The sequence below is a fragment of the Salmo salar genome, chromosome 06 (assembly GCF_965601325.2).
Source record: "Salmo salar chromosome 06, fSalSal1, whole genome shotgun sequence".
Classification (NCBI taxonomy): Eukaryota; Metazoa; Chordata; class Actinopteri; order Salmoniformes; family Salmonidae; genus Salmo; species Salmo salar.
In genome coordinates this window covers 34,993,169-35,014,486 of record NC_138296.1, presented here as the reverse complement: position 1 = coordinate 35,014,486, position 21,318 = coordinate 34,993,169, and the positions used below count along the sequence as shown (strand labels likewise).

Below are 21,318 nucleotides of genomic sequence, written 5' to 3'. Positions count from 1 at the left end.
TGCTTTTAAACGTGCCATCCAACAATAAGAGAGCTCCCTCAGACACTGTTGATGTGGAGCCTCTATCAGTCATCATTAATGGATGTTGTTGTTGTCTCTACTGTACATGGGTTGTTCATGGGTTGCATTGTGTAAAATGTTCCTTTGTATTTGGTTCATTATGATTGTTTGCTTATTGAATTTGCTTGATTTCACAATTATTGTCACTCTCTATGGAGGTGTCACAGTGATCACACAGTGCCATGGAAAACTGCTTTGTTATCGTACAGTATATAAAAACTATTTTTTTGTAATGAAGATGGTGGTGTTTTATTGCAGTGTGTGTTTGTATATCTGTTCTTTGAGTCTCTGGGGAGGAGGAAATAGGTCATATATTTTTACTATGTTCTACATTGTAGAATAGTAGTGAAGATATCACAACTATGAAATAACACATGGAATCATGTAGAAACCAAAAAGTTCTTAAACAAATCAAAATGTATTTTAGATTATTCAAAGTAGCCACCGTTTGCCTTGATGACAGCTTTGCACACTCTTGGCATTCTCTCAACCAGCTTCACCTGGAAGGCTTTTCCAAAAGTGTTTGAGTTCCCACATATGCTGAGCACTTGTTGGCTGCTTTTTCTTCACTCTGCATTCCAATTCACCACAAACCATCTCAATTGGGTTGAGGTTGGGAGATTGTGGAGGCCAGGTCATCTGATGCAGCACTCCATCATTCTCCTTCCTGGTCAAATAGCCCTTACACAGCCTGGAGGTGTGTTGGGTCATTGTCCTGTTGAAAAATCAATGATAGTCCCACTAAGCACAAACCAGATGGGATGGTGTATCGCTGCAGAACGCTGTGGTAGCCATGTTGGTTAAGTGTGCCTTGAATTCAAAGTAAATCACTGACAGTGTCACCAGCAAAGCACCCCCACACCTTCACACCTCCTCCATGCTTCACGGTGGGAACCACACATGCAGAGATCATCTGTTCACCTAATCTGCATCACACAAAGATAGAGCGGTTGGAAACAAAAATCTCAAATTTGGACTCATCAACCCAAAGGACAGATTTCCACCGGTCTAATGTCCATTGCTCGTGTTTCTTGGCCCAAGCATGTCTCTTCTTATTATTGGTGACCTTTAGTAGTGGTTTCTTTGCAGCAATTCGACCATGAAGGCCGGATTCATGCAGTCTCCTCTGAACAGTTTATGTTGAGATGTGTCTGTTACTTGAACTCTGTGAAGCATTAATTTGGGCTGCATTTTCTGTGGCTGGTAACTCTAATGAACTTATACTCTGCAGCAGAGGTAACTCTGAGTCTTCCTTTCCTGGGGCGGTCCTCATGAGAGCCAGTTTCCTTACAGCGCTTGATGGGTTTAGCGATTGCACTTGAAGAACTTTTCAAAGTTCTTGAAATTTTCCGCATTGACTGACCTTCATGTCTTAAAATAATAATGGACTGTCATTTCTCCATGCTTATTTGAGCTGTTCTTGCCATAATATGGACATGGTCTTTTACCAAATAGGGCTATCTTCTGTATACCACCCTACCTTGTCACAACACAACTGATTGGCTCAAACGCATTAAGAAGGAAAGAAATTCAACAAATTAACTTTTAGCAAGGCACACCTGTTAATTGAAATGCATTCCAGGAGACTACCTCATGATGGTGGTTGAGATTCTTCCAATGGCATTTAGGAGTACACCACATCAGTCACTGGCTTCATCAATAAGTGGATCGATGACGTTGTCCCCACAGTGACCGTACGTACATACCCCAACCAGAAGTAATTGATTACAGGCAACATCCGCACTGAACTAAAGGGTAGAGCTGCCACTTTCAAGGAGTGTGACTCTAACCCAGACGCTTATAAGAAACCCTGCTATGCCCTCCGATGAACCATCAAACAGGCAAAGCGTCAATACAGGACTAAGATTGAATCATACTACACCGGCTCCGATGCTCATCGGATGTGGCAGCGCTTGCAAACTATTACAAACTACAAAGGGAAGCACAGCCGCGAGCTGCCCAGTGACACGAGCCTACCAGATGAGCTAAATTATTTCTATGCTCGCTTCGAGGCTAGCAACACTGAAGCATGCATGAGAGCATCAGCTGTTCCAGACAACTGTGTGATCACGCTCTCCGTAGCTAATGTGAGTAAGACCTTTAAACAGGTCAACATTCACAAGGCCGCAGGGCCAGACGGATTACCAGGACGTGTACTCTGAGCATGTGCTGACCAACTGGCAAGTGTCTTCACTGACATTTTCAAGCTGTCCCTGATTGAGTCTGTAATACCAACATGTTTCAAGCAGACCACCATAGTGCCTGTGCCCAAGAACACTAAGGTAACCTGCCTAAATGACTACCGATTTCTGTAGCCATGAAGTGCTTTGAAAGGCTGGTCATTGCTTACATTGCTTACATCAACACCATTATCCCAGAAACCCTAGACCCACTCCAATTTGCATACCGCCTCAACGGATCCACAGATGACGCAATCTCTATTGCACTCCTCTCTGCCCTTTCCCACCTGGACAAAAGGAACACCTATATGAGAATGCTATTCATTGACTACAGCTCAGCGTTCAACACCATAATGCCCTCAAAGCTCATCAATAAGCTAAGGACCCTGGGACTAAACACCTCCCTCTGCAACTGGATCCTGGACTTCCTGACGGGCCGCCCCCCAGGTGGTAAGGGTAGGTAACAACACATCTGCCACTCTGATCCTCAACACAGGGCCCCCTCAGTGGTGCATGCTCAGTCCCCTCCTGTACTCCCTGTTCATCCTTGACTGCATGGTCAGGCATGACTCCAACACCATCATTAAGTTTGTAGACGACACAACAGTGGTAGGCCTGATCACTGACAATGATGAGACAGCCTACAGGGAGGAGATGAGAGGCCTGGCCGTGTGGTGCCAGGACAACAACCTCTCCCTCAACGTGATCAAGACAAAGGAGATGATTGTGGACTAAAGGAAAAGGAGGACCAAGCATGCTCCCATTCTCATCGACAGGGCTGTAGTGGAGCAGGTTGAGAGCTTCAAGTTCCTTGGCATCCACATCACCAACAAACTATCTTAACAGTTTCTATCCCCAAACCATATTTTACGCGCTGCTACTCTCTGTTTATTATTCATGCATAGTCACTTTACCTCTACCTACATGTACATATTACCTCAATTACCTTGACTAACCTGTGCCCCCGCACAATGACTCTGTACTGGTACCCCCTGTATATAGCCCCGCTACGGTTATTTTACTGCTGCTCTTTAATTTTTTTAATGTTTTACTCATCTATTTTTTACTTAACACTTGTTTTTCTTAAAACTGCATTGTTGGTTAAGGGCTTGTAAGTAAGCATTTCACAAACTTGACTGGTACTGTATATATCTTTTGGGGGGGGTGGAATTTTCATTGTTGGACATAAAAGACAAAAAATACCAGAAAACCAGCTTCAAGTGATTTTAATTGTAGAAATCTGTACCTAAGTATTCCCACGCATAATAGAGAGACACGTGATCGTATACAAATGAAAGTAGGGTTTGAAATTATGTTTTAGTCAAACATTGTGTATTACAAATTCTTTGTAATCATGTGCCAGCCCCCAACCAACCGTTCCAGAAAAAATGGGCCAGCGGCTGAATGGAGTTGATGATCCCTGCTGTAGGTGGATGGGACATGATGTACTGAAGTTGCCCCCCACCAGGTGACAGCATTGCTTTTCAAATAATAATAGGACGTTACGCTATTTACCACTGCTGGCTCAGTTTATTTTTTAAATAACCACTGAACACGCTGATTGGAAGGTGTTTTTTCTGTAGAAAAACAAGATCTCAGTCTTAGGGTGTTTCCTTACCGATTCTGCGTTTGGTTAATGATGTTTGTCCGCCATGAGAAGCCTATTTCACTTCCTCAAAATCCCCATAATGAATGTAATATTACTCAAGAAATCTGTTTGACGTTTTTGTCTAGGATGTTTTAGTTGCGTGATTTTACATCTAACTGAAGTGTGTGGTGCAGTATTTCTCAAGTAAAGAAATGCAACACACGTCTTATGTAAACAAAGTCGGAGCTGCTGGGCAGGTCTGTCTCACTGTCTATGCTATTGGATAGAGAGCAATCACTGCAGTTGTTCACCCCATGTTAGTAGGCAAATGAAACTCGTCAAATCAAAACCCAACCTTCATTACCAGTTGTGACGCACGGATGTTCCACACTCAGTTTTAGACAAGACTGACTTTATGACCAAAATTATACTATTTACACTTTGTAGTGTAATAAAGATAATCTAACGTTTTACCTAATGATATATAAGGAGGGCATTTGCACAACATGTTTCACAACAGCACACAACAAAATTCCAGAGACATATTGAGCGACACAACTGATACCAATCACGACCACACCCAGAGGACAGATGGCTGACTTAAGCCCTAGCCACACGAACTGACCACTGGTGTAAAGAACAACATTCAATGAATATCGCAAGCACCCAGACACGAATTACCAGAAATACACACACACACACACACACACACCTTAGGTGTGTTGGACTCCGAGGACAAAGGACACTGCCAAGGGCCAATGGGAAGTCGACACCACCTGGAGAATGGACCGTCCCTCCACTCATCGACCAGTCAGGAGAGCGGACCTACTAGACTCAACGTCAACACACTGTCATTTCATTGTATAAATTGGATGTACACTATGTTTCGGGGCTCTCTTCTGCTAGTTCCCTATGCGCTAAACGAAGGAGTCCGTGCACGCTCAGCCAAATATATGTGTCTCATAATAAACTGCCTTACTATAAACTGAATCCACCTGGTACAGCGTCTTGACTTGGTCTCCTTCTCAAGTAATTGATCATCAACAGTAGTCAATTTTGACACAGTGTTTCTGACTCATATCAATGCCACATAGGCCGTTTTCAAAGGGATGCATTGCTTTTTAAAGGCAGTCGCTCCTTAATATCACCACTCCTTATTTGTTAAACACAAATAGCTCCAAACATACACAAAGTCACAAAGGGACTCGATTGTTTTGTGAAATACATCCTACTGAATTATTTCTTTTTTAAATAAATAAGCCGGTAATACATCCACTTATTGAGACAGACAGAACATGTTTATTTCAAACCAACACATATAGAGATGAATGTGAGATTATGGGAATCCTCACAGCCTTGTAATATGAAAAGGGCTATTTACCGGTACTGTACGAAAGAGGTTAAGTTTGAGCTGAGTTGCAGGGCTATATCAACCTGGATGGTGGAGTCTGTAGTGGAGATGGTGGTGCCAGGCAGAACACCCATTACTCATTGTACCTGGCTCAGCATTGTACCTGGAATCTAGCTCTCCCCTCCCCATCCAGTCTATCAATCCCATAGACCATAAACCTCCTAGGAACTCTTCCTCCTCCACACAGTTGTACTGCTGTACCAACGATTAAATCAAACACAAACAAGAATCATCCTCAGAAACATCACATAGCACCTGACCATCAGCCTTTCTGTATACATAGTTTGTGAGATGATAGGCCTATGAGTGAGTCATCAATAAATTATAGTGAGTCATCAACATATTATATTAAGGACATTACCATGCATTGATAAGTGTACCTGGCAAATGTCCCAGTATAGAGAAGTAACAACTCTGCTGTGGTTTTGGGTCAGTGATGTCCTTGCCGTTTTAGTGATGATGTAATAGAGCATTTCTCAAGGAGGGTCTAGGCCCCTTCCTTCCACATAAAGGTTTGCATTTCTTCAGAATTGCAGGCTGGTGAGGTAGGCCTATTCAGAAGAGTTTCTGTCTGTCAGTGAGTGTGGGTGTTCTCACAGAGACAGACAGACATAGAGAGAGAGGAGGAAGAGAGAAGGAGCGCATGTGGCAAATGCAGATGTCTTCTCCTGAGCATAATATTTGTAATCTATAAATTGAAAACATATTTCAACATCAGGAATATGCAGTCCAGTGGAGGCTGCTGAGGGGAGGACGGCTCATAATAATGGCTGGAACTGAGCTAATAGAATGGCATCAAACACCTGGAAACCATATGTTTGATGTTGTTGATACCGTATCACCAACCTCCTGTGATACAGTACCATATGTTTACAGAAGGACCACATGGATTTGTCACAACATGGCAGCAGCAGCAATCATTTTTGCGCATGCACTTGTCGATCATTAGGGCCAATAGCATGCATGCCCCATTAATTTATGCGCCTCCCTCCTCCTGGGGTATTTGAGTAGTGATTGGTGTTACTATCTGTCTTCTCCACCTACGTCACTGTCCTTTATAAAGTAATCTACTGAGTTTAAATCCGTGTCAGATTAGAGAATAGAGTTTTGGTGAAAAGTCAACGCATACATATAGTTAGTGGAACTTCAGGTTTTGGCGACACATCTCGGGTTGGCATACATCCCCTGTATGCACACAGTTTAGGAGTTGCTTTTGAAAGTGAGTTGCGATTGCGGGTGACATCCAGTCACCACGGACGGCGCCTTATAAACAGACCGATTGGATGCCATACGCTCTTCCTTGAGAACGGTAGAGATTCCTGTTGACGGGTACCACTCGTGCTCAGCATCCCAAACTGAGTTTTCTTGGAAACTTCTAGCTAGTGAACAATCATTCTCACAAGCAACGGGTTGAATTGGTGAAATAAATAGCAGAAACGATGCCCAGCAAAAGCGAAGATAATCGGCCAAGACTCTGCCTGCTAGAGAAAGGGGACAATGGTTATGGGTTCCATCTCCACGGTGAGAAGGGTAAGACCGGGCAGTTCATACGGCTTGTGGAGCCCGACAGTCCGTCTGAAATTTCTGGGATTCGCGCGGGGGACCGATTAGTGTTCGTTAACGGGGAGAACGTGGAGAGCGAGAGCCATCAACAGGTTGTGTCCCGGATAAGAGCCACGGTGGGCCAGCTCGAACTCATTGTTGTCGACCAGGACACTGAGCAACTGTTGAAAAAACACAAGATGAAGTGTCTCAAAGAATATGTCACGGAGCGCATTCCTTTACCCAGCGACGACGAGTCAGAAAGCGAAGACGTTAAGGAGAACGGGACACCATGCGGGACACCGAGAGAATCCACACCCATCCCAGAAAATAACGGAGAACTCCATGGCCACGTAGAGCTCCATAGCCATGTTGAGAAAAAGCTGAGCATCAACTCTGAGAAGGTGAGTGTGCCAAAGTGCAAAACCTGAATAATCAATGAAATTCTTATATGGGGTCATTGATGTAGCCTGGTGGTCACAGTAAGCTATATTCTGCAAATATACAATAGAGATTCAGTTACAGTTTGCGTAATAGTACCACTGACACTGTCCTAGGGATTTCAATTAAACGAATGAGATGGTTTTTTTTATTCATCCATGTATTCACCAGCAATGTAATTAGATTATTTTAACTTTTCAGTCTTCTGTTGTATAAGTGCACGGTGAAAATAACAATTTAATGGTCAGCTGCAAAGTCCAATATTCCCACTCTCTTCATTGTAGCAGTTTTGGCAGAGATAGCAGGTTGTAGGCGAGTCAGTTGGCTGCACATTTGTTGTGGGTGGTGGTGGGGGGGGGGGGGGGGGGGGGGGGGGGGGGGGGGGGGGGGTATGAGGGGGGTGCTTGGGGGGGTATAAGAGAGGAAGGACAAACAGCCTGCTTCAGCCTCGAGTTCAAGTTAATTTGACAGTGATGCTGCACACCACACACATTTGGGGGAAAGGGCAACAACATTTTTGGTGTAGTTGTTCTGAGGTTTGATAAAAAACTGACACTTGACATTGGGGTTGAAGAGAAAGAATTTGAGCTTTACTGAAGCAGATGTCTTTGAACACACCACATCCAACATATTTCTGGTGTTTTTATGTTTTCATGACTCGCAATGTAATGCACCCACAATGGAGCACAAGAAACAAATCCAAATCCAATTCTTAGTCCTTGATTATGACCTCCCGTTGTCTATGAAAACAAATTAAGAGTTTCATTCCAAAATGCTATATATCCATTTTCAGACATTTTGGTAAATTAGCTTTTGTTGTTTAAATAACTTATGAAAGAGATTGGTGTGTTTTTTCACTATCTCATCATGTCATGAGGTTGTTCATTGACAGACATGTATTTAAAAAAAAATCTATAACTTCATGTGTTTATTTCAGAGGTATAAATAATCATGTTTTTTCTTTTTTAGCAAAACGCTATATATCCACATCACTCTCAGAGAAATACAAAATTAAAAGCTGACATTTCTTGAGTCAGTAATTATTCTACACCTGTCATGTCCTGACCAGTATTTAGGTATTATTTGTATTATATTTGGTCAGGGCGTGGCAGAGGTATGTTGTTTTTGTATGGTGTTTTTTTTTGTGTGTGGTTTAGAGGGGTGTGTTATTTATGTGTTCCTGGGTTTTGGGTGTATGTTTCTGAATTAGTATGTTCTAGGTTAGTTTTTCTATGTGTAGGTTTGGGTGCTGGACTCTCAATTGGAGGCAGGTGTTTCTAGTTGCCTCTGATTGGGAGTCCTATAAGTAGGTGTGTGTTTGGTTTGTCATTTGTGGGTAGTTACATTTTGCACTGCTAAGTATTATTGCTTTAGCCTGTGAAACTGTCCTTCGTCGTTCTTGGTTTCTTGTGTATGCTTCATTATATCTAATTAAAAGATGAGCATCCACATTCCTGCTGCGTATTGGTCCTCCCTTCAACACGGCAATACATGTGACAGAACTACCCACCACAACAGGACCAAGCAGCAGAGAAAGGATCAGCAGGTGGATTATTTGGACTATGATGAGAGATGGACTTGGGAAGAGATTCTGGACGGGGCTGGACCTTGGCACCAGGCTGGGGAATACCGTCGCCCACGGGAAGAGATCGAGGAAGCGAAGGCTGAGAGGCGGCGATATGAGGCCATGAACGCGCGGATGGAGAAGCACGAGAGGCACCCCCAATATTTTTTTTTTGGGGGGGCACACGGGTAGATTGGCTAGGCCAAGGAAAAGCCATAAGCCAGCTACCCGTGCTTACATGGAGAAGTTTGTCTCCGAAGTTTGGAGAAGTGCGCACGATCTCGCCCATACGCTCGCACAGTCCCGTGCGAGCTATTCCAGCCCCTTGCAGATACGCTGCTAGAGTGGGCATCCAGCCTGGTAGGAGGATGCCTGCGCAGCGCGTCTGGTCGCCGGTACGCCTCCTAGGACCAGGCTACCCTACGCCCGCTCTACGCACGGTAACTATCAAGCCCCTGCACAGCCCAGTTTGCCCTGTACTAGGACCCCGCTCGTACAGGGCTGCTAGTTCCACCCAGCCAGGACGGGTTGTGCAGGAGGTGCGAGCAAGACCACCTGTGCGCCTCCATGGCCCAGTCTTTCCAGTTCCCGCCTCTCGTGCTGACCCGGAAGTGCGTACCTCCAGTCTGGCACGACCAGTACCAGCCCCACACACCAAGCTTCCAGTGCGTCAGTCCAGCCTCGAGAGTTCGGAGACTGTGCCCCGTCCAGAGGATCCGACACCAGTGTGCAGTCCAGAGTATCCGGCACCATTGTGCAGTCCAGAGTATCCGGCACCATTGTGCAGTCCAGAGTATCCGGCACCAGTGTGCAGTCCAGAGTATCCGGCACCAGTGTGCAGTCCAGAGTATCCGGCAACAGTGTGCAGTCTAGAGTATCCGGCAACAGTGTCTAGTCCGGAACCGAGGGAGCCTGCCTGTGACCCGGAACCGGGGGAGTCTGCCTGTGACCCGGAACCGAGGGAGTCTGCCTGTGACCCGGAACCGAAGGAATCTGCCTGTGACCCGGAACCGAGGGAGTCTGCCTGTGACCCGGAACCGAGGGAGTCTGCCTGTGACCCGGAACCGAAGGGGTCTGCCTGTGACCCGGAACGGAAGGGGTCTGCCTGTGACCCGGAACGGAAGGGGTCTGCCTGCGACCCGGAACCGAAGGGGTCTGCCTGCGACCCGGAACCGAAGGGGTCTGCCTGCGACCCGGAACCAAGGGAGTCGATCAGCAACCCGGAACTGAGTAAGTCTGTTGACAATCCGGAGCTAAATATGATTAACTGTGTATCGAATGAGTCTGCCTACAGTGTGGAACGGAAGAGGTCTGCCTACGATTCGGAACGATGGGAGTCTGCCTATGGCCCGAAACTGAGCAAGTCTGTCTGCAGTCTGGAGGGCAGTAGGCCTGAGCCGGAGCCACCTCCAGTTTAGGTGGGTTGGGGAGGGGGGGTGTAGCACAGGTGCCGTCGTTGACGGCAGCCACCCTCCCTTCCCTCCCTTTAGTTTAGGGGTTTCTTTTTTTTTGTTGGTTTGTCTTTGTTTAGGTGCATTCAGTGTATGCACCTTTAGGGGGGGGGGGGGGGGGTAATGTCACGTCCTGACCAGTATTTAGGTATTATTTGTATTATATTTGGTCAGGGCGTGGCAGAGGTATGTTGTTTTTGTATGGTGTTTTTTTTTTGTGTGTGGTTTAGAGGGGTGTGTTATTTATGTGTTCCTGGGTTTTGGGTGTATGTTTCTGAATTAGTATGTTCTAGGTTAGTTTTTCTATGTGTAGGTTTGGGTGCTGGACTCTCAATTGGAGGCAGGTGTTTCTAGTTGCCTCTGATTGGGAGTCCTATAAGTAGGTGTGTGTTTGGTTTGTCATTTGTGGGTAGTTACATTTTGCACTGCTAAGTATTATTGCTTTAGCCTGTGAAACTGTCCTTCGTCGTTCTTGTTTTTTTGTGTATGCTTCATTATATCTAATTAAAAGATGAGCATCCACATTCCTGCTGCGTATTGGTCCTCCCTTCAACTCGGCAATACATGTGACAACACCTTTGTTATGGCAAGCCTAAATAAGTTCAGGCGTAAACATTTGCTTAACAAGTCACATAATAAGTTGCATGGACTCAAATACTAGTGTTAAACATTATTTTAGAATACTACCTCATCTCTGTACCCCACACATACAAGTAGTGTAAGGTTCCTCAGTCGAGCTGTCACGTCCTGACCAGTGAAGGGGTTATTTGTTATTATAGTTTGGTCAGGACGTGGCAGGGGGTATTTGTTTTATATGGTTCGGGGTGTGTGATTATGTAGAGGGGTGTTTGATTTATGTATACCGGGGTTTTGGTTTAGTTCTATATTGTATATTTCTATGTCGAGTCTAGGGTGTTTATTTCTATGTTTAGGTATTTGGGATTGGGGCCTTCAATTGGAGGCAGCTGGTTATTGTTGCCTCTGATTGAAAGTCCTATAATTAGGAGTATGTTTGTTTTGGCAATTGTGGGAGGTTGTTCTTAGCACTGCTTTATTTAGCCTGGAAGACTGTTAGTTCGTTTGTTTCTTGTTTTGTTTATTTAAGTGTTCACTAATAAAATTAAGATGAGCACTTGACCCGCTGTGCCTTGGTCCACTTACTACGACGAACGTGACAGAACCTCCCACCTCCAACGGACCAAGCAGCGGAGAAAGGAGCAGCAGGTGGACTATAAGGAGTACTGGACTTGGGAAGACATCTTGGAGGGTAAAGGATCCTACACATGGGAGGAGATCCAGGCTGGAAGTAATCGCCTCCCATGGAGACAGGTGGAAATAGCGAGGGAGGAACAGCGAAGGTGGAGTGAAGACTGGGATTATTAAATGGGAACACGGCTGGCAAGGAAGCCGGAGAGGCAGCCCCCCCCCCAACAAAAATTGGGGGGCACACGGGTAGTTTGGCTAGGGCAGGCAGTAGACCTGAGCCAACTATCCGTGATTATTATGGGGAACAGAGGATCAGAGGAGCACCGTACTATGCGGAAGTGCGCACGATCTCGCCTATGAGCACGAACAGTCCGGTGAAAATGATTCCAGCCCCTCGCAAGTGCCATACTCGAGTGAGCACTCAGGCCGTAGGGGTTGTATGCTCCAGACCGCCAGTAATGCTTCACGGCCCAGTGTATCCTGTTCCCGCTCCTCGCACTAGCCCTGAGGTGCGTGTCTCCAGTCTGATACCTACAGTACCAGCACCACGCACCAGGCTTCCAGTGCGTCAGCCCAGTCCCGAGCTTCCGACGACAGTACCTCGTCCAGAGTGTCCGGCAACAGTGCTTCGTCCAGAGCTTCCGGCGACAGTGCCCCGTAAAGAGACGGCCCACTGTCCGGAACCGAGTGAGACGGCCCACTGTCCGGAACCGAGTGAGACGGCCCACTGTCCGGAACCGAGTGAGACGGCCTACAGTCCGGTACCGAGTGAGAGGGCCTACAGTCCGGAGCTCCCAGAGTCGGCCTACAGTCCGGAGCTCCCAGAGTACAGTCCAGGGTCTACAGTGACATGCTTCAAGCCAAGGTATTCAGTAGGGGTGGACTGGTCAGGTGGGGGACTAAGGCCTGAGCCTAAGCCACCTCCACTGTAGGAGGTTTGGGGAGGGGGGGTGTAGCACGGGAGCTGTCGGTGACGGCAGCCACCCTCCCTTCCCTCCCTTTAGTTTAGGGGTTTATTTTTGTAGATATTTTTGGTTGTTAGGTGCATCCGGTGTCTGCACCTTTTGGGGGGGGGGGGGGGGGGGGGGTACTGTCACGTCCTGACCAGTAAAGGGGTTATTTGTTATTATAGTTTGGTCAGGACGTGGCAGGAGGTATTTGTTTTATATGGTTCGGGGTGTGTGTTTATGTAGAGGGGTGTTTGATGTATTCCGGGGTTTTGGTTTAGTTCTATATTGTATATTTCTATGTCGAGTCTAGGGTGTTTATTTCTATGTTTAGGTATTTGGGATTGGGGCCTTCAATTGGAGGCAGCTGGTTATTGTTGCCTCTGATTGAAGGTCCTATAATTAGGAGTATGTTTGTTTTGGGAATTGTGGGAGGTTGTTCTTAGCACTGCTTTATTTAGCCTGCAAGACTGTTAGTTCGTTTCTTGTTTTGTTTATTTAAGTGTTCACTAATAAAATTAAGATGAGCACTCGACCCGCTGCGCCTTGGTCCACTTACTACGACGACCGTGACACGAGCAGTGAATTTCAAACACAGATTCAACCACAAAGACCAGGGAGGTATTCCAATGCCTCGCAAAGAAGGGCACCTATTGGTAAAAAATGTAAAAGCAGACATTGAATATCCCTTTGAGCATTGTGAAGTTACAATGTTGAAGTTACATGTTGGATGGTGTATCAATACACCCAGTCACTAAAACGATACAGGCATCCTTCCTAACTCAGTTGCCAGAAAGGAAGGAAACCACTCAGGGATTTCACCAGGAGGGCAATGGTAACTTTAAACAGTTACAGAGTTGAATGGCTGTGATTGCAGAAAACGGTGGATGGATCAGAAACATTGTAGTTATTCCACAATACTAACCCAATGGACAGAGTGAAAAGAAGAAACCCTTTACAGAATAACAATTTTCCAAAACATACATCCGGTTTGCAACAAGGCACTAAAGTAATACTGCAAAAAATGTGGCAAAGCAACTTTTTTTCCTCAATACAAACTGTTATGTTTGGAGCAAATCCAATACAACACATTACTGAGTACCACTTTCCATATTTTCAAGCATAGTGGTGGCTGCATCATGTTATGGGTATGCTTGTAATCGTTAAGGACTGGGTAGTTTTTCAGGATAAAAAAAGAAAGGGAATGGAGAGAAGCACAGGAAAAATCCTGGAGGAAAAGTTGTTCTGTCTGCTTTCCACCAGACACTGGGAGATTAATTCACATTTTAGCAGGACGAGGCCAGATCTACAAGGCCAGATCTACACTGGAATTGTTTACCAAGAAGACAGTGAATGATCCTGAGTGGCTTAAATCCTGAGTTACTTAAATCTGCTTGAAAATCTATGGCAAGACCTGACAATGGTTGTTTAGCAATGATCAACAATCATTGAGCTTGAAGAATTTTTAAAATAATGGGCCAATGTTACACAATCCAGGTGTGGAAAGCTCTTAGAGACTTACCCAGAAAGACTGACAGCTGTAATCGCTGACAAAGGTGATTCTAACATGTATCGACTCAGTGGTTTTAATACTTATCTAATGAAGATATATTCTTGTTTTATTTTTCATATTTTATTTGTACAAATGTTAGGATTTTTCTTCCACTTTGACAGAGTATTTTGTGTAGATCGTTGACAAAAAAAAGACAATTCAATCAATTTTAATACCATTCTGTAACACAACAAAATGTGGAAAAAGTCAAGGGGTGTGAATTCTTTCAGAAGGCACTATATCACAGTCAAATACACAGTTTACAAACATTCCAACTAAACAATGGATATATAGCGTTTTTCAACAGCCGTTTCTAACTTTATTTGTTCTTTAAAGGGACTACATTTAGTCTTCACGTCCTCTTAATACCCTCTAGCTAACAGCATGCACATGACGTGGGTTCATTCAAACATTGAAGAAAAGAGGGGCACTCCAAAACATCTGTGCCCCCCGCCGTGTCCCGGATGTTTACCCCTGGGGCTCTCCCAGCCCCTCTCAGCCCCTCTCTCTGGTTCCTCTATTGCTGTGAAGTAATAACCCAGACGTATTCACTGACACTGCACTGTCTGTTTGGGTCTTTGTGTTCCAATGTGGCGCTCCGAGTGAATCTCACTGCTGAGTGATTTGCTACCATAACAATCTAAACAACAGTCTCACTACCATACCCTGCAGTGCCCAGCCATGACCAGCCCACTCATGTGTTGGACAGGATGCAGCCAGCCAGACACATGTGCAGCATCTTATGGGCTGCTCGAGGGGCATCCTCAATATCCTGTGTATACTATGTGTACATGTACAGGATACAGTTGACATGTTTGTGACTTAAACTCCTCCAGCATTACACTTCCAATAAAGTATTAACCCACTGTGTTCTCATTCAATTAATCAATATTAAGAGCAGGATTTCCAACAGGGTTTAATCTCTGAACTTGCAGGGAAGGTAATGGGGGTCATCGAAGAAACCTTATGAGAACCCTGTTTCCCTCACCCTTAACTTCCATGTTTCGTCCCAATATCCAAAAACACAGCAAATCCACCCCACCAATAGGCCCTGCTGTGTCCTGGCTGTAACTCTGTGTCTGCAGGGTAGTTAAATGCTGCGTCTGCCTCATCTCTTATCAGTGCTGTGTTTTAACACTACAAGGCAGAGGCCCAGGCAAGGGCCCAGTGACAGACATTACTGTGGAAGGTAGAGGACAGCAATACTGTTGTGCAATGTTGAACAATCTATCAGATCCCCTTAACAGCTGAACATGTTTCAGTACATCAGACCACAATATCACATTAGTTAACCTTATAGACTAGAGCAATTGAAGCTCATGGAAACAATGTACTGTGTATTAATAAACATGTAAATGTATTACTGTAAATGGCCCTCACTTGTATAGCATCTACAGGTCCTGGAAAAGTACTCAAGCACCATAGAAAAACAGCCGCAGTTATGTTGTTTGTCTTAGTAATACACACCGATTGTTCCTCTGTTTACTTTGTAACTCACCCAGACCTAATGGAGTTGTGGTATTATAGTTAACGCTGGTACGCACATCAGAAGGAAGTGTTACATGAACAAACCAGCCCACTTTGTACCGCTCATATTTCATTGGTTGGATTGTAGTTTTCATGTTGGACGTTTAATGTTTCCTTGGTTTCTAGTGTGTTTGCTTGCTTTCTAAATGAAATAGTTAGAGAGAATACATTACTTGACAGTTTAAAGGCCCAGTGCAGGCAAAAATGTGATTTTACTCTGTTTTATTTATATTTACACACTATGATGTTGGAATAATACTGTGTATTTGTGAAAATGATGATAATGCCCTTTTAGTGTAAGAGCTGGTTAAAAAGACCACCTGAAATGTCTGCCTGTTTTGGTGGGATGGAGTTTTGGCCTTCCTGGTGACATCACCAGATGGTAAATGAGTTAATATACCAATAAGAAAGAGAGGTCTAATCCTCTCTGTCAATAACAGCTAGATTTGAGCTGTTATTGACAGCATTCCGAGCTTGTGAAATTGCTCTTTGCTAAGAAGCTATTTTTGTTTGTATTCAATTAAAACGGTGAATAATAATCACAGTAAGTTACTTCATTGTTACACAGAAATGATTTAATATTGAGATATAAACCGTTGCACTGGACCTTTAAAGAAACTCAACTTACTGCTTTAATGCGTGAAGGTTGAGAAGATGATAAGTGGTAAGCCTATATACTGGAACACTGGCAGTGACACAACTCAGGCTTAGACCATTATTACTATGTTCCAGGAATGTTCTGCCTGCATCCTGTCCGGCATTCCTCTACCCTGGCCCATGCAGTCAGTGTGACATTACACACACACACACACACACACACACGGCCTGGGTAGTGAATACACAGCATGTTGGTTTAGCAGTCTCACTGACGTCTTTAGCAACTGCCTGTCCCTGTCTTTGAAGAAAAACAAAAGAGGGGACCAAGAGGAACGCCCTCTCTGGAAACCAAGGAGGAGTTGCCTTGGTTACACTGATGTGGTGTGTGCTATCCATGTTGAGTGTTGGTCTGTGTGTGTGAGAGGCAAAGTGAGAAACAGGGGTGTGAAGCAATGGAGAGGAGGAAAGTAGAGATGGAACGTTTTGAATGCAATCAGGAATTGCAGTCTTCTCTGTTGTTAGAAACCAAGGACAGAGATAATCTTTCCAGCACTCTGAGTTTGATTGTCTATTCCTTATCTGATAGCCATTTAAGTGGCCACTGCACACACAACAAGCCATTGGATTCAAAGGGCTTTCTCTGTTTTCCCTGCAGTAAAATATAACTCCCATTGTAAAATGCAGTGGAGTGGAGAGGGATGCAGTAAACCAGCACACAAGTCACAACAGGTTATATTTTGGCTGCCCTTATTACACCGTTAATAGATTTAGGTGCCTCTTGTCATACTGGCTGGATCCTATGGGATCTGTCATTAAAGCCACTCTAAACATCTGATAAAATATGAAAATAAGGGTGTGATGCATGCCTTGAGTTGAGCCTCTAAGTTTATTTTCTATCCACAGTATCTATCTTATCTGTTTGTGTTGTTATTGTTTTGTGTGCGTGAGGTGCCTAATTCCCTCCATTTGCTTTTGAGGAAAGCCCACATCACCCAAGGCTTTGGTCCGTTGAGATTCCACTGGGAGACCGAGGAGGATGCCAGCCAGCCAGTCAGCTTGGTGTTTCTGGAGTCCTTATGAATGACTGCCTGATTACATAAGCCTGTTTTTAAAGGCAAATTACAGGAGAGAAAGAGTCCTCCGTGTGTCAGATGAAATCAACTGTGACTAGTAGGCTGAGTTGTGCTGTTCAGGGAGGGGCGGTTGTGTGTGTTCCATGTCTTGGAGGAAGTCTGTAGAGAACAGTAGCATAGAGACTTTGCCTGGAGAGCAGCAACATGCAGACAGGCCTGTAGGCATATGCCAGTTGGCTGTCTGTTTCTACCAGATACCAAGCCTGTAATCTACTCATTCATATAAAAGCTGCTTATTAAAGAGCATGGATCAACCACTGACACACCCACTGCCTCTAGGCTTTTTGGCCCTTGTGGTGTGCCATAGTGGGGAGAGGCTTTTGTTATAGCAAAACATGGTTCCTCCGGCATAGGAATATTCCACTTTAGTGACTGTGTAGGAGGATTCTCTCTCTATATTGTTATTTCTCCCACAGAATGGAGTGCGTGGGTTGACAATGGCTTTAACTAAATGGTTTAACCTGGTGACCGAGGAGCAAGCAACTCGTAAAGATATTTGAAACCAGAGCTTTTCTTTAAGCATTCCTGGTGGATTATTTAGTGGGTTTATTATTGACCTATAGTGGGTAATAGTTTATTTACTGGGTAGTTATGTATTTCAGACCAAGTCTCTGGGTGTACCTCACCATGTTCAAGTGACGACACAAAGCCTGACATGATTTATGTTAGCTTTACCAACTACAAGCCACAATGGCTGTTCAATATCATTGTCCTATGCCATTTAAAGAAAATATGTCAACTCTTCATGAGCTTCTCTAATGACGGTAGGCCGTCATTGTAAAATAAGAATTTGTTCTTAACCGACTTGACTGATTTGCTTAGTAGTAACTGAAAGGTTGGAAGATTGAATCCCCGAGCTCACAAGGTAAAAATCTGTCTTTCTGCCCCTGAACAAGGCAGTTAACCCACTGTTCCTAGGCCGTCATTGAAAATAAGAATTTGTTCTTAACTGACTTGCCTAGTTAAATAAAAGGTTAAATAAAATAAAAATACATATTTTAGGAAACGGGCAGCCACACCTTAGTTTGTGACTCGTTCTTTAAATCTCATTGGCGTAGCTTGCTTCTGTGGGAATCTTTTCCTGGGGCCTTGGCCAGCACATAGACTCCAGAAAGCTTAGGCTGGTTTCCTGTCATTGTTGCTGGAGGTAGAGAGAGTCAGGCAGACCCCCTCATCCCCCTCCCCCTCTTCTGCTCTCTCCACAGTGGGTTGCCTCTACTGGTCACAATGAAAACTCCTAGTCTTTATTGCTGTAATTTCTCTACAATTACTACAGTCTACAGCCCTTTAACTCAACTCTGGACCTCAAACCAGTTCCACTGATTGTTTTTCAATAGTTCTAATCAGAGACTGATTTAGACCTGGGACACCAGGTGTGTGCAATTAATGATCAGGTAGAACTGAAAACCAGCAGGTTCCGGACCTCATAGGGTAAGAGTTGCGTACCCCTGGTCTACAGTATACACACAGTAAAGTGTTGTTCAAACTAATAGGATAGCATGCTAGTGGATAACATGCTAACTAACGTGGGCTGTTTAAGTCAACGTCAAACCTCTTACAGTAGTTGATGGCATTCCTTGTAACTTTGGTCAAATCTGGTACACTAGAGCAGTGTTTCCCAACTCCAGTCCTCCATTATCTCTAACAGTACACTTTTTTATTGTAGCCCAGACATGCACACCTGATTCAGCTTGTCAACTAATCATCAAGCCCTCAATGAGCTGAATCAGGTGTTTGTCTGGGCTACAACAAAAATGTATTCTGTTGGGGGTACATTTAGATTTTAGTCATTTAGCAGACACTCTTATCCAGAGCGACTTACAGTAGTGAATGCATACATTTCATACGTTTTTATTTGTTTGTACTGGTTCCCCGTGGGAATTGAACCCACAACCCTGGCGTTGCAAACACCATGCTATACCAACTGAGCCACACAGGACTATGGTACTGGAGAACTACAGTATATCATTTATATAGCCCGATTACCCCATTGTTTTTGATGTGTGGTCGCGTGTATGGCGTCTGTGTTCATGTGTATTTGCTCAATTACGTGTGTCTGTGTATGTGAATGTGTGTGTGTGTGAGAATGTTTGGGAGTCACCCTTTCCTTCCCTCCTCTTTGTTGAGCAGTGTGTTCCAGAGGAAATGGTCAACATGACAAGACAGACAGGGTGGAGGTCTAAACACAGGGTCACAGGATTCATTGTGTTTCAATAGAAGGATCCATTTATGTGTGTGAGTGTGAGTGTGAGTGTGTGTGTGTGTGAGTGTGAGTGTGAGTGTGTGTGTGTGTGTGTGTGTTTGTAGAGGGTAAGAGTTCAGCAGCTTGTGAGTGTATTATGTAACTAACTCTGTCTTACCCACCCCCTCTAGGCTCTACGGTCAGTCCTGTACATCTGCTTCTCTAATAAGGGTTTAGTTGTATCATACAGACTCTGTGATTTTGGCCTTAGATCTACTGCACACAATAGTAGCCAATAATTGTAGGCATCACATGGACAGAGAGGTGTATTGGAAGTCCCTCACTGCAGGTCACTGGACTTCCTGTTCTGCTCAGTGTGTTCTGTCTCCAGTCTTGTCTGGGGCCCAGGGTGGAGCTCTGGCCATACATTCACACCCACCATGGCCCTCTTCCTGAGACCCAGTGGCTTTTTCTGAGGAGCGGTGTGTGTGTGTGTGTGTGTGTGTGTGTGTGTGTGTGTGTGTGTGTGTGTGTGTGTGTGTGTGTGTGTGTGTGTGTGTGTGTGTGTGTGTGTGTGGGGGGGGGGGAGAGTGGATGGTAGTGGGTTTGTAGTGAAGTGAATGAGTGACTCTGGCCCAAAACAGCAGCACCACCGTCTCTCCTACAGTTAGGGAAGTGGACGTGGACCCCACGAGGAAGTGGACCCCACGAAGTGGACCCCACGAGGGGGAGGGGAGCCCCCTGGGATGCAAGAGGGGAGAATGCCACATTCCATTTCTCATTCCATACCCCTCAGGGTTCATAACCCCTCCTTGACAATGAGAGAAAGGGCCGCACCCTCCAAGGATAGGGGTGGGGGGGGGTGGGGGTGGGGGGGGGGAACACTCTGGTACCCTGAAATAGACTCTCTGTCACCCGCGCCCAGCGATGACACCACAGAGTAGGACCAGGACAGACTATACAACACACACAGGCATAGTGGTTATACTGTGTGTGTTCTGTCTGAAAGGGATTCTATGGAGTTACGAAAGGCCAGGGGTATAATATATTCTACAATCGTGGGTGTATGATGTTGGTTTCTGCAGTGTTGGTGAGCTTGGTTATGTTATCAAAGCTGACTACAGTCTGACAGCAAAGTGTGAGCAAAAGATGTCACAACGTTCTCTTTCACTTATTCATCCCTCTCATCCTTTCCTAGCCCTTTTCCTCTCCCCTCTGAGCTAGCAGTGTGATCTAATCTTCATCACTGTCTCTGTCAATCTGTGCAGTGACAGGCTCTCTGGGGCTGGGCTCAGTTGGATGTGGGAGACATTTTGTGTGCCTGCAACGCGTTGGGTGGAGGTCAGAGACAGGAAGCATGGCCTCACAGATAAACCATGTTGACTCCTCAGGCCTGGTGCCTGATAGGGTAGGACTAACACACTGATACTAACACACTGACAGAGAGACATAGGGATGGAGGAGGGACAGCTGCTTTGGAAAAGTGTGTCCTGAGAAGAGACAGAACTAGAGAACTGAATGAAAAGGTGGTCTGGGGATGCTGTGCACTTCAGTACCCAATCAGGGCACACCCACCCATTAGTGTTAAAATATCAACATGGGCATCCTCCATAATTCTTGTGATTGACAATGGTCTACTATTTTTTGTGAACCCGCTACGAGTGACTTGTAATTCGAACCTTTGGCAGAGCCATCCCATAGGTGCCCAGTCTGTTCCAACTTCAAATGGAGGTGGACAGTAGCAGAGGTGGAAAATGTACCCAATTGTCATACTTGAGTAAAAGTAAAAATACCTTAATAGAAAATGACTCAAGTGAAAGTCACCCAGTAAAATACTACTTGAATAAAAGTCTAAAAGTATTTGGTTTTAAGTATGTGTAAATGTAATTGCTAAAATACACTTTTTTAAGTATCAAAAGTAAAAGTATGAATCATTT

The 21,318-nt window shown here is 44.8% G+C and overlaps 1 protein-coding gene across 1 annotated transcript in view; it reads left to right on the top strand.

The window, feature by feature from the left end:
* Nucleotides 1-6,307: 6,307 nt before the first annotated feature.
* The window catches only part of nherf1b (NHERF family PDZ scaffold protein 1b), a 35,191-nt gene continuing 20,180 nt past the window's right edge, over nucleotides 6,308-21,318 (top strand). Inside the window, exon 1 of the mRNA XM_014203504.3 lies at nucleotides 6,308-7,185. Within this exon, the coding sequence (XP_014058979.1) occupies nucleotides 6,679-7,185 (507 nt within the window). The 5' untranslated portion in view covers nucleotides 6,308-6,678. The remainder of the gene's footprint in view (nucleotides 7,186-21,318) is intronic.